The sequence below is a fragment of the Myxocyprinus asiaticus genome, chromosome 46, assembly GCF_019703515.2.
Source record: "Myxocyprinus asiaticus isolate MX2 ecotype Aquarium Trade chromosome 46, UBuf_Myxa_2, whole genome shotgun sequence".
Classification (NCBI taxonomy): domain Eukaryota; kingdom Metazoa; phylum Chordata; class Actinopteri; order Cypriniformes; family Catostomidae; genus Myxocyprinus; species Myxocyprinus asiaticus.
Genome location: NC_059389.1, coordinates 32157345 through 32169404, shown reverse-complemented (window position 1 = coordinate 32169404; position 12060 = coordinate 32157345). Strand labels below are relative to the sequence as shown.

Sequence of the window (12060 nt, the reverse complement as noted above, 5' to 3'; positions counted from 1 at the left end):
TCTCCCTCACACACACACACACACACACACACACACACACACACACACACACACACACACCACACAGACACACACACACACACACACACATTCACACAGAAACACACACACACATTGTAATGGCAAAATCATCTAAGATAATTTAATTCTAGTTTCTACCTAATCAACAAAGCATTCAATCGTAAACATTCTTTTAACCTTGAGGGCCCTGGCTGTGGGGTATTTCTTGGCTCTGGGGGACTGTCTGGACTTGGGGGAGGAGTGGTCATTGACTCAGATGTTGTCCTGGCTCTGGTACAATCCCTGTGCTTTCTCTTCTTTTCTCACCATTTTTACACTGTGCTCTCTTTCACTGAGTTTTAACATTTTCTTTATTCCTCCTTCCTCTCTATCCTTTCTCCACCTCTCCTTCTCTTTATCGAGGTATATCTGCCTTCTTTCAGGGTCTGCATCACGACGTGCCCTGTAGCATCGCTGCTTTTCTGCAGCAGACAATGGCGCCATTTCCTGACAAATACATGCATACCATTTAAGCTACACTTTCTTGAAGGTATATAACAAATAAATGCATAATAAATTAATTATAAGTACCAATACATGCTGTAAACACATATTTATCTAGATTTTACATCCACTCTGTTACAATATGTCCACCCTATTACTGTGCAAAAGATTAACAGGGTGGAAAGTAACAGGAGGGACATTTTATGCTAAAGTCAGCCATTGCTACTCATGTGATGAACAACAAGCTAGTGTGCAGTGATCATTGAGGAAGATTTTTAACCTGTTTATTAACCATATTTTCAAAATGGCAAACAATTATCAGTTTCCACTATAAATAAGCATAACAGGGTGGACATGTTATGCTTTACCACATCAGTGAATCATTCTAAAACATTGAAAAAATGGTGAATTAAGGAGTGATACTTTGCTTCTTGTAGATAGTTTGCTGCCAAAAAGTATTCTACTTCCTGAGAGTCATGTGATTAGAGTCAAGGGGTGTGTTCAGAGGGACTTTCCATCTGAGTAACAGGGGGGACATTCAATTGAGGAACACAAATTCTTTAAGCATTAAAAATGTACTAATAAAATTATATATATTTTGGTGAGGAATATTATAAATAAGAATATACAACAATATTTTGTAATTAACAGTTTTATTATTTTTATGAAATCATACATGAGAATATAAAACAATATTGCATTTTTTTTTTATTATTTGTTTTTTTTTATTAATTATATTTGTGGCTGATTTTATGCAAGCTTACTTGGGGACATGGCAGAAAATCAGCCTACTTGCACAAAAATCAGAGTAATTATTTTTAATTAATTAATCCTGGGTACATATTATTGTGTTCTGTGGTAGAGGGGGATTAACTATGTAAGATGAGCATTTAGAAACAAGTATTAGCCCATTTTTACACAAAATATACAACATGATGTCATGGGGACTCAAATGGCACCGAATGCTAGGAATGACACTTCACAGAAAGTATCATCACAATACATACAGTGCCCTCCAGTATTATTCACACCCGTCATAGACTAGAATGGGTTTTAGCAAAATAAATGCAAGTGTACGGTCAGTATTTGTTGCATAAATGAATGAAAACATTAATATTTTCAGACATTTAGTATTGGACTTCACAAAAATATATTTGTCTTATATATTTGCATGTTATTTCAAAAACTGAAGGTTCAAAATTATTCACACCCCTAAACATTAAAATGCAATAACTTTGCACAGTGTACTGGCTTCACTGAATGTATCTCTTATCCAGTCAACTAAATACTCATCCAAATAGTGTATCTTTAGAGGCTTTACTTGGATAAAAGTGTGAAATGTCATGATTACTTGTGTAACCTCCATTCCCTGATGGAGGGATGTAGTGACACTAAGGGTCACTCTTGGGAGCCCGAGACACCTCTGGTCTTTGATAAAAGGCCAATGAAAATTGACGAGTGGTATTTGCATGCCACTCCTCCGGACATATGGGTATAAAAGGAGCTGGTATGCAACCACTCATTCAGGTTTTATGCTGGAGAGCCAAGACAAGGTCCAGCCATTTCAGCGGGTAGTTCAGCGTTGTGGCAGGAGGGACAAAACATCTTGTTCCCTCCATCAGGGAATGGAGGTTACACAAGTAACCATGATGTTCCCTATCTGTTACTCACTCGATGTTGTGTCGATGTAGTGACACTAGGGGTCCCTATACGAAACTCCACAACTGGCTGAACTGTGTTACGTGAACTGGCGGTGTGTGGCGGGGAGACCACTGTGTGCCTCATAGGCAGCACACCAGGTCGACACATAACCTCCCCCAACATAGTTATGAGTGTCGAATGGCCCTTTGGGGATAAGTCGACTACCCAAAAGATAAAGGCTAACCCAGTCGTGGCCTCTTTTCCCCTTCTTTTTTTCCACTCCCTAAAAAAGAAGGGGGATTATCTGACTGGGCCACTATGTCTAGTCGTGGGTGGCCCTCCCAAGGGGAGGACCTCGCAGAGACCACACCTCGCCCAAAGAGAGGGGGGATATTTAAGTGGAAAAATACGTCACATGATTATTCCGACCATGTGGAGAGTCTTCAAGGTATATCCTACCCAACGGGGGAGGATTTACTACAAACATGGAGACTGGGGCAGAGGGGCTCTGCCCAAGGAAGATGCAGTTTGCCAACAGGGAAATGAATTACCGGAAGATATATATCGCATGGGGTTAACCTTACAGGGAACCGGCAAATGCGGAGCACCTACCCCAGAACAGGACTCTTAGTTAGCAAGTGTACTGGGCCGGCAGCAAGTCTCTCCGAATACTCGACTGCCACAGGGCTCAGAGGAAGTCAACCAGGGAACAAAGTTTGTGAACACTACTGGGAATTAATGGTGCACATCTTCAGCTCAAAAGGAGGTGGAAGGCGCTATGTGCAAGCGATACACCCGGCCAGCTATCCCGGGCTTATCCACTTGTATTGCTTACCACTACATGGGTTGGAACCGGTTCCATCCGGAGGTTGTAGAACCTTGCAAAGGTGTTGGGTGTTGCCCAGCCTGCTGCTCTGAAAATGTCTGTTAGAGAGGCACCCCTGGCCAGGGTCCAGGAGACCGCTACACCCCTGGTAGAATGGGCTCGTAGCCCTACCGGGGGCGGCATGTCCTTGGCATGATATGCCATAGTTATGGTGTCAATGAGCCAGTGGGCAATCCTCTGCTTGGAGACAGTGCTTCCTTTCTGCTGTGAACCAAAGCAGACGAAGAGCTGCTCAGAGATCCTAAAGCTCTGTGTGCAATCCAAATATATGCGTAAAGTGCGCACCGGACACAGCAACGACAGGGCTGGGTTTGCCTCCTCCTGGGGCAGCGCTTGCAGGTTCATCACCTGGTCCCATCAGGGTCTCAGGATCACGTGAGAGTAGCCCGGACCGAAATCCAGGCACGTTTTGCTGACAGAGAACGTTTGCAGGTCTCCTACCCTCTTGATGGAAGTGAGCACAGTCAGGAGGGCAGTCTTCAAGGAGAGTGCCTTATGTTCATCTGATTGCAAAGGCTCAAAGGGGGCTCTCTGTAGACCCTGAAGTACTACAGAGAGGTCCCATGTTGGAACAAGATGGGGTCTGGAGGGTTTCAGCCTCCTGGCACCTCTTAGGAACCTGATGATGAGGTCGTGCTTCCCTAAGGACTTACTGTCGACTGCGTCATGGTGTACGTACACCTACGTACAACATACACCTTCAAGGTGGAAGGGGACAGCCTCCCTTCCAACCTCTCCTGCAGGAAGGAAAGCCCTGAACCGACTGCACATCTCTGGGGGTCTTCCCATCGGGAAGAACACCACTTAGCGAACAGATGCCACTTAAAGGCATATAGGCACCTCGTAGAGGGGGCCCTAGCCTGAGTGATCGTGTCTACCACCACAGATGGTAGACCGCTTAGGTCTTCCACGTCACATCCAGGGGCCAGACATGGAGATTCCAGAGGTCTGGTCGTGGGTGCTAGATGGTGCCCCATCCCTGAGAAAGAAGGTCCTTCCTCAGGGGAATTCGCCGGGGGGATGTTGCGAGGAGCGTGAGGTCCAAGAACCACATCTGGGTGGGCCAGTAGGGTGCTACCAGGACGACTTGCTCCTCATCCTCCCTGACCTTGCACAGGGTCTGTGCAAGTAGGGTCACTGGGGGAAATGCATATTTGCACAGGCCAGGGGGCCAGATGTGTGCCAGCGCATTTATGCCGAGAGGGGTCTTGGTTAGGGCATACCAGTACGAGCAGTGGATTCTTGGGAGGCGAACAGGTGCACCTGTGCCTGTCTGAATCGATTCCAAATCAGCTGGACCACCCGAGGGTGGAGTCTCCACTCGCGGTGCACCGGGTGGCCTGTCCTCGTGACCCGTGGAGACTGTCACATCGGGGGCGATTTATGCCACAGCTGGGTGCCCAGGGGTGGGAGATCTCCGCTGGTGCACCAAACCTGCCAAAGTGAGTGGTGGACAGGTCGTGATGATGCTCTGCGGGCATAGGTGCACCATGAGTGCCTTTATCCACCAGGGGCTTGCCAAATAGCCCTTGGCCGCCCCACCATCGGGGGTAGTGCGGGCGGGGAAGCTGAAAAGATCGGGACTGGGCAGTAAAAAATTGCCTCCCATGACCTTGTCAGCTCTTCATGCACTTCCGGGAAGAAAGGAATGGGAGCGGGGCGTGGCTTGGAGCGGTGCCGCGAGCCCAGGAACCAATCATCGAGCCACGAGTGTTCAAGGAAGAGTGGAGGATTCCACTCTAGCCGATGCTCGCGGCTGCCCAGGAAAGCATGTCGTCATCTCCGCATCAGCCTGTGACTGGGCAATCATCCCCGAAGGGAGGAGCCCAGCTGAGGCTTCCACATCCGACTGGACGAGCCCGCTCTCCGATGCTGCGCTCGAGAGCTCATCACTTTCGTGGGCTCTGAATAAGAGGTCGAACTCGCCGTGAGACGAGCCAGCAGACTCATCTGGAAGCCAGATCGGGGCAGACGAGCGTGCTGGGGAATGGGAGGTCCGCGTGGGGTTACCCGGCGGAGGCGGTCCCATTGGGTTCCCCAAATTGCCCCCAGTGCTAGCCGCACTGGCCTCATACCCGTGGGTAAAAGAACCGAGGCAGGGAGCCTCTGGGGTGGCTTGCTTTCTTACGAAGGCGAGCCGTGACTGCATCGTTGCCATGGACATGTCCTGGCAATGAGTACATGACCATCCACGAACGCTGTCTCCACATGAGCAGTGCCCAGACATGAAAGACAGTGATCGTGACCATCAGAAGTTGAGAGATAACGAGTGCAACCAGGAATAACACACAAAGGAAAGGCATCTTTAAAAAGACGCGTCTTTAAAAAGACGTTCTGTGTGTGCCGCTCTTTTAGAGAAATCTGACTCTTATTTCTGCTGAAGCACCCAGGGACATTCTCTGCAGTGCACCAGTGCAGAGAAGGGATAAGCCGCTGAAATGCGCCATCAGATCCAGTAGAGGTGAATGAACAGTTGTGGGAATTCAGCTCAGTGAGCATGACCATTCGGCTCCAAAGAGAAAATCTGAATGAGTGGTTGCATACCAGCTCCTTTTATACCCGTATGTCTGGGGGATTGGCATGCAAATACCACTCGCCAATTTTCATTGGCCTTTTATCAAAGACCAGAGGTGTCTCGGGCTCACAAGAGTGACCCCCTAGTGTCACTACATCGACACAACATCGAGTGAGTGACAGATAGGGAACTGCAAATACAAATCACAAATGCGTACCCAAATAAGCATACATATTCACTACAATGTAAGTAATATTCACATGACTCTGCCTAAGTGCAGTAAAATAACAGCATGAAGCTACACATAAAACAGATGGGTATTGCAGTAGCTATGAATAGCTAGACCTAAATAGCTAGCTAGCTAACTAGCTGCTTATCTGATGCAGCTTACATGCTAAATAACATCAATTATAAACATCTTAAAAACATGTCAAAAATAATGTCTTCATTCAGTAATAATATGTTAATATCAATGATATCTGTGTAAATAATTAATGTACAGTTATTGCCCTCTATGCAGAACTATGCAGTGAGGATGACAGGATTGTTGCCAAGCATTACACAACACTACACAGGGGCAGTGGTGGCTCAGCAGTTAAGGCTCTGGGTTACTGATCAGAAGGTTGAGGGTTCAAGCCCCAGCACTGTCAAGATGCCACTGTTGGGCCCTTGAGCAAGGCCCTTGACCCTATCTGTTCCAGGTGCACTGTATCATGGCTGACCCTGCACTCTGACCCCGGCTTAGCTGGGATATGTGAAAAAAAAGTATCTCACTGTGTATGTGCAAATGTATAACATGTGATAAATAAATGCAGTTTTTAATTATAATTATTAACACTAGCCTCATGTTAAAACATTAGGTTGCGGATGCAACCCCTGTTCCCTGAATGAGAATGAATCTAGGGCGTCATAGAGTGTAACACGGATGCTCCAAATGGTGGAGCAGAGGATGTGCTGTGCCATTGCTCCTTCAACTGTGCGCAGACAAGCCAATCCTCCAGATAGTTCAGCAGTCGGATGCCTTGAGCCCGCAAAAGAGTTAAAATGGCATCCATACATTTCAAAAAAGTTAGAGGAGCTAGAGACAGGCCGAATGACAGGACACAAAACTCGTAGACCCTGCTCTTAAATGCGATGGGAATGTGAAAGTATGCATCTGTCAGGTTCATGGTGGTAAACCAGTTGCTTGCCGGATAGACTGGATGGTGTGCCCGTGCATAAGCATCTTGAACAATAACACCCGCAGATATTTGTTCAGTACTCGCAGATCTAAAATAGGATGAAGCCCGCTGTCCTTCTTGGGCACTTGGAAGTATTTGGAATAGAACCCCTGGTCGGTCAGAGCAGTGTTTACTAGTTGAATGGCACACTTTTTGAGCAATGCCTGTATTTCTATATTCAGAGCTGAGTCATTCACTGCAGTTAACACCACTCCCCGAAGGGGGAAGGGGGGTTAACTGGAACTGAAGGGTGTTCCCGGTGAGTATAATTTTGTGCACCCAGATGTCATCGGTGCAATGTTGTCAGAACTGGAGTTTTGGGACAGTGTAGGGGTGGGTCAACAGCTGGTTTCTCAGGGCTGTTTGGGCTGCGCTTACTCATGAGGGGCCTGGCCAGAACCATGAGGGTGCGGTCTACCACCTCCTCTAGGCACCACCCTTTGCACTGCAGTCTTACGAATGTGGGTTTACCACACTCAGCTGCACCTGAGGGGGAGGTCTTTCTACACCATGGGCGTGTCTTCTGCTCCTGTGGCCACTTTGGTTGGAAGGACTTGTTAGGCCACATCCTACGCCTCTCCTCCACCGCTGGGAAAAACGTGTGCCCCAGTGTAACTGAAGCATCCAGCTCTGTGGCTTTATCAGGCTCTTGCATTCTCGACTGCAAGAGCCAGAGCTGCCTCCTGGCCACCAACAGGGACACGATGCTCCTGCCTTGAGCCCGCACATTCAGCTGAGCGCCCAGTCCCAATTCAGCCCTGAGAGCCACTGATGGGTACTCAGGCAGATCCTGTATGAGTGCTGTCTGATAGACAGTAAGCAGGCTGGCTATATTAGATAGTGTGATCGCCTCTGTGGCTACACAGTACCCCTTTTTGTGGTGTACCTCTGTGATCCTGCATTGCTTATTGAGACATGCAGGATCCCTTGTCAGCCCTGACAGCGTTGGCATCTTCACCAGTGCTGGAAATGCAGCGTCTACCAATGGGAAGGATCACTGTTTTTAATGTGCACAAATGCCTACAGAACAACCTAATGATGAGCACCTGAATACATTCTGCACTTCCTTGAGTTCTGATGTTGATCACATGTGTAAAGGTTATGGTTAGGGTTATCATCAGGGTTAGGAATAGGATCACATACTAGGTTTCAAGTTAGGGTTTACACATGTAGGAATTAATTAGGATTTCTGCCCATTATTCAGAAGTGTTGGTAAAAACAGTGTTTATTTTCACAGAAAACATTGCACCAATATTTGTTGTGACCAAGTTTATGTTAAACTTTTGGAACCATTTAGACTGTCACTTAATATCGTCACTTGAAGGGTTAGGGTTAGTTCATGTTTAAACTTATGGCTCCCTGTTAAAACTGCGTGTTGCCTGCCATCATTTCCCCTGCATCCTGATAAAACATGCAAAACATGGATTTTCATTAACATTGTCAAACTTAAGCCATAGGAATTATTTAGCCACTGTTGGTTGAACTTGTATTTTACAACTGTGAACACGCTGTAACTAGCTCCAAGTTCCCTGTTCGCTTTCATCTTCTGACATAACTGTATTGCTCATCAGTGGGGTAGAAAGGGTGTGGGACTACCCTGAGTAGGGCGAGTGACCACCGACCACCTTCCTTGCCCTCTGAAGCAGGGTGCAGGTTTGGAATCCAGCACAGAATTCGCAGTATGTCCTGTCGACTAAGGTGGATGCAGCATTATCTGGGCCCAGGCATGCCACACAATCATCATGCGGTTCACTCGCAGGCAACCTCACCTGGCAAGTGACACAGCGATGGAAGGACATAATAATGCACCGAGCATGGAGCATTGAATGTCGAGGTGTGTGCGTGTTTAGCATAAATGCATGCGTCAAGGCGCTGAGCGTCAAGCACCAAGCATTGAACATCTAGTGCCAAGCACCGAAGGTGTGTGCATCTAGCACTGAAGTGTTGAGCACCGAATGTCGAGATTGAAGGTGCATGCATCGAGCACAGAACCATTGAGCAGCAAACCTCAAGCACCTAGGTGCTAGTGCTGAAGCACTGACACCAAGAGACAATATATATTTATATATATATATATACAGTGCCTTGCATAAGTATTCAGACCCTTCCTATGGTGTCTCATTTTGTGAAATTACAAAATGATGCAATGTACAAAGGTTGAGGCTCAGAAACAGTGTGAAGAGTTCAAAATAAAGCTTTTATTACACAAAAATACAAAATAAATTGGCACAAAGGCCAAACAAAAGGGTTTTAAACAGAAATAATAGACAAAGCATACTTACAAATAAACGGTAATGCCTCCAAGGTGCTTCAAACAAAAAAACAAAAAGCAAACCCAAAACCTTCCTCTCCTTCTGGAACTCTTCCCCTAATGGGAGGATGAGGCCTCCTTTTATGTCAGTGGCTGGGACTGATTGTAGCAATGAGCTCAATCCCAGCCACCGGAAACCAATCTGTAGGCAATTATTTAATGAAGAAATCCGGTAGATTTTTTTTATATACAGTGCCAATCTAAAGCAAAACTGATAGGCAGGGCCTCACTCACCCTGCCACATTCCTCCCCTCCAACGCACGGCCTGGTCCTCCATGGGCCACCTTCCCCCTTAAAATCCCCCAGTTCCATCCCAAGGTCCTGGGATAAGGAGAAGTCAGTGGTCCATGGGGGCGGCCATGGTGGGAGGGCTTGTCCCGATGCCCCACCCACTGCGCCTGGGTCCCCCGTCACAAGGTTTCAGTCCCGCCAGGAGGGCGCTGGACTGTGGACATTTCACAAAATGGGACACCATAGAAGGGTCTGAATACTTTTACAATGTACTGTATATAGAAAATAGCTACCGGATTTCTTCATTAAATAATTTTACCCAATTTGTTTGCTAAAAAAACATTCACCCAAATTAAAAAAAAGATTTCACCCATAAATCAAAACCCTGTAAATTTAAGGCACTCTCACCTCTTTATGTTGCAGAGCTGAGTGACAGAACTCTGAATCTGATCTCTGGACTTGACAAAGAGGCCTACAGACAGCAGATTGAACTGGTGAGTGCCAGGGGAGAACTGTAAAAGTTTATTTTTTGTCCCCTTTGTATAAACCAGTGATGTCCAATTCTGGTCCAAGAGGGTTGGTGTCCCTGCTGGGGTTTTTTGCAACTGTGCCCCAAATTACTTAATTGAACCGATAATTTGTCCACTTAAGTAAATTAGGGTACATGTAGAACAAAAGACAGGAGGGACACTGGCCCTCCAAGACCAGGATTGGACACCACTTCCATAAACAGGTATGTGGTACAGACAGTAAATCAGATACATGCATTAGTGTGGGGATGAATCCAAATTTTTAAATAAAATGTAGACCACATTGGCTGTTACTTTAAGAATCGTGTTTTACAATTCCTCTCAAGGTGACCATAGTCCTGCGACAGGCAGACGGGAGCTTGAGTTTGGATAACCCTGACTGGACAGCTCGGTATTCCAAGGAGAACCTGTGCTTGGTTCGGGAGCTGCTCTCTGACTGTGGGTTGAACATGTGTGATGAGCAGCCGAGCCTGAAGTTTAAACTCTCCAGCAAACAGGAACCTGTGCTGTATGCGATGTATGTGGTGATGACTTTGACCAAGTTCCTGAAGACAGAGTGAAAAGCAAATCCAGCTATGCCCTACCTGAACTCATTACTGCCTTCCAGAAATAAATAAATCCATTAATTTGAGTGCGTTAGTTTCAAAACAAGAATATATGTCATTCTCTCACCTTTACAATTAAATGGAGTGATTTTTAAAAGTCTCAGTTAAGAGTGATCTCAGAGTGGCTCACCTGGCAACAGTACTGCTGCTGTGTGGTGTGCAGAGTGAGTCATGCAATAGACATTCCTGAACTCATTACTGCCTTCCAGAAATAAATAAATCCATTAATTTGAGTGCGTTAGTTTCAAAACAAGAATATATGTCATTCTCTCACCTTTACAATTAAATGGAGTGATTTTTAAAAGTCTCAGTTAAGAGTGATCTCAGAGTGGCTCACCTGGCAACAGTACTGCTGCTGTGTGGTGTGCAGAGTGAGTCATGCAATAGACATTCCAATCCAGGCTATGTGAAGTAATCTGTTCTTCACTAGTAAGAAGCAGTGTGGACAGGGAGGAAAAGTCAGAGGGACCACCTCCTCATTGCTTTGTCGGTCAGGCACTCAATGAGGAGCTCAGGGTGACAGGGTCATTACACCTGGTCAGTGGGATTGGAGGATGCCCACTGAGAATGTGGGTATCCTGAACAGAGTGGGGAATTGGTGAGAAGACAAAAAATATAACTGGAAAACAAATTGTGAATAAAAGAAGTGAATACTCTGAATTTAAAAAAAAACTTTTACATTTAATTAAATAGATTGCTGTTGATGAGGGTCTTCATTTTAAAGGTGAGGGAAGGTCATTGTTTTTGAATTAAGAAATGAATGAATGGGACTCCAAGACTACCAATACATTTTGTTCTAGGCACTCGTGAGTTCAGGTATCAGCATAGCCCTAGTGATAAAATGACCAGACTGAACTAAATGTTTTTCAACAAAACAGGTTTCTCTGTTCCAGTGGCACGCCATGACATTTAGCAAGGCAACTACTTTTACAGGATGTAAACAAAAAATAAATCTACAGATTGTGTGTATAAATCTACACCATTTTTATTATTGCAGAGACATTTAGCAGACACCTCTATCCAACTTGACTTAAAACACATCATTTTTTTTACTTATTTAGATTAGACAAGGTGGCAGTAAATATCATGAACACGGGATATTAATTTCTGCAATTGCATGCCTTCACAGTAAAGTTTAATGAACATGGGAGATGAATTTTGCAGTTGCATGCCTTCACTACCTTTTGCAAATTGAGGCTTGTAGGGAAGTCAGCACATCCTGGATTGCATGGCCAAGGCAATGGTATGCAATTAGGGGCATTGCGTAAGGTGAACAGAAAGGGTACAAGCGATACAATTTCTTACATCAAGGCTGACACATATCATCAGACAACCATGTAGTTATATGATGTTAAAAAATAATGCTAGTATTAATATAATGCTATTACTGTTTATATTTTTTTTAATGTGACTTTATAGGGCATGAAATGCAACGTTGCACATATAGATGGCATGCTACTGGTCTTCTCTATATATTTGGGTTGCAGGACTGTTAAAATCTGAATAAATGTATCTGATGTTAAGAGCTCTGTGTCTTTGTTTTCTTACTTTATATTTACACCCTTGATATGTTATAATGTTTATGTGGATGTAACACTCTCCAGCAAGTTGTAGGAA

General features: G+C 45.4%; 1 protein-coding gene across 2 annotated transcripts in view; it reads left to right on the top strand.

Annotated features, from left to right (window-relative positions):
* LOC127435880 (uncharacterized) overlaps window positions 1-12060 on the top strand; it is a 46422-nt gene extending 34362 nt beyond the window's left edge. For both annotated transcript variants that reach the window (XM_051689628.1, XM_051689627.1), the window contains 2 exons: window positions 9732-9802; window positions 10165-12060. In XM_051689628.1, coding sequence (XP_051545588.1) covers window positions 9732-9802; window positions 10165-10398 — 305 coding nt within the window. In that variant the 3' untranslated portion in view covers window positions 10399-12060. The remainder of the gene's footprint in view (window positions 1-9731; window positions 9803-10164) is intronic.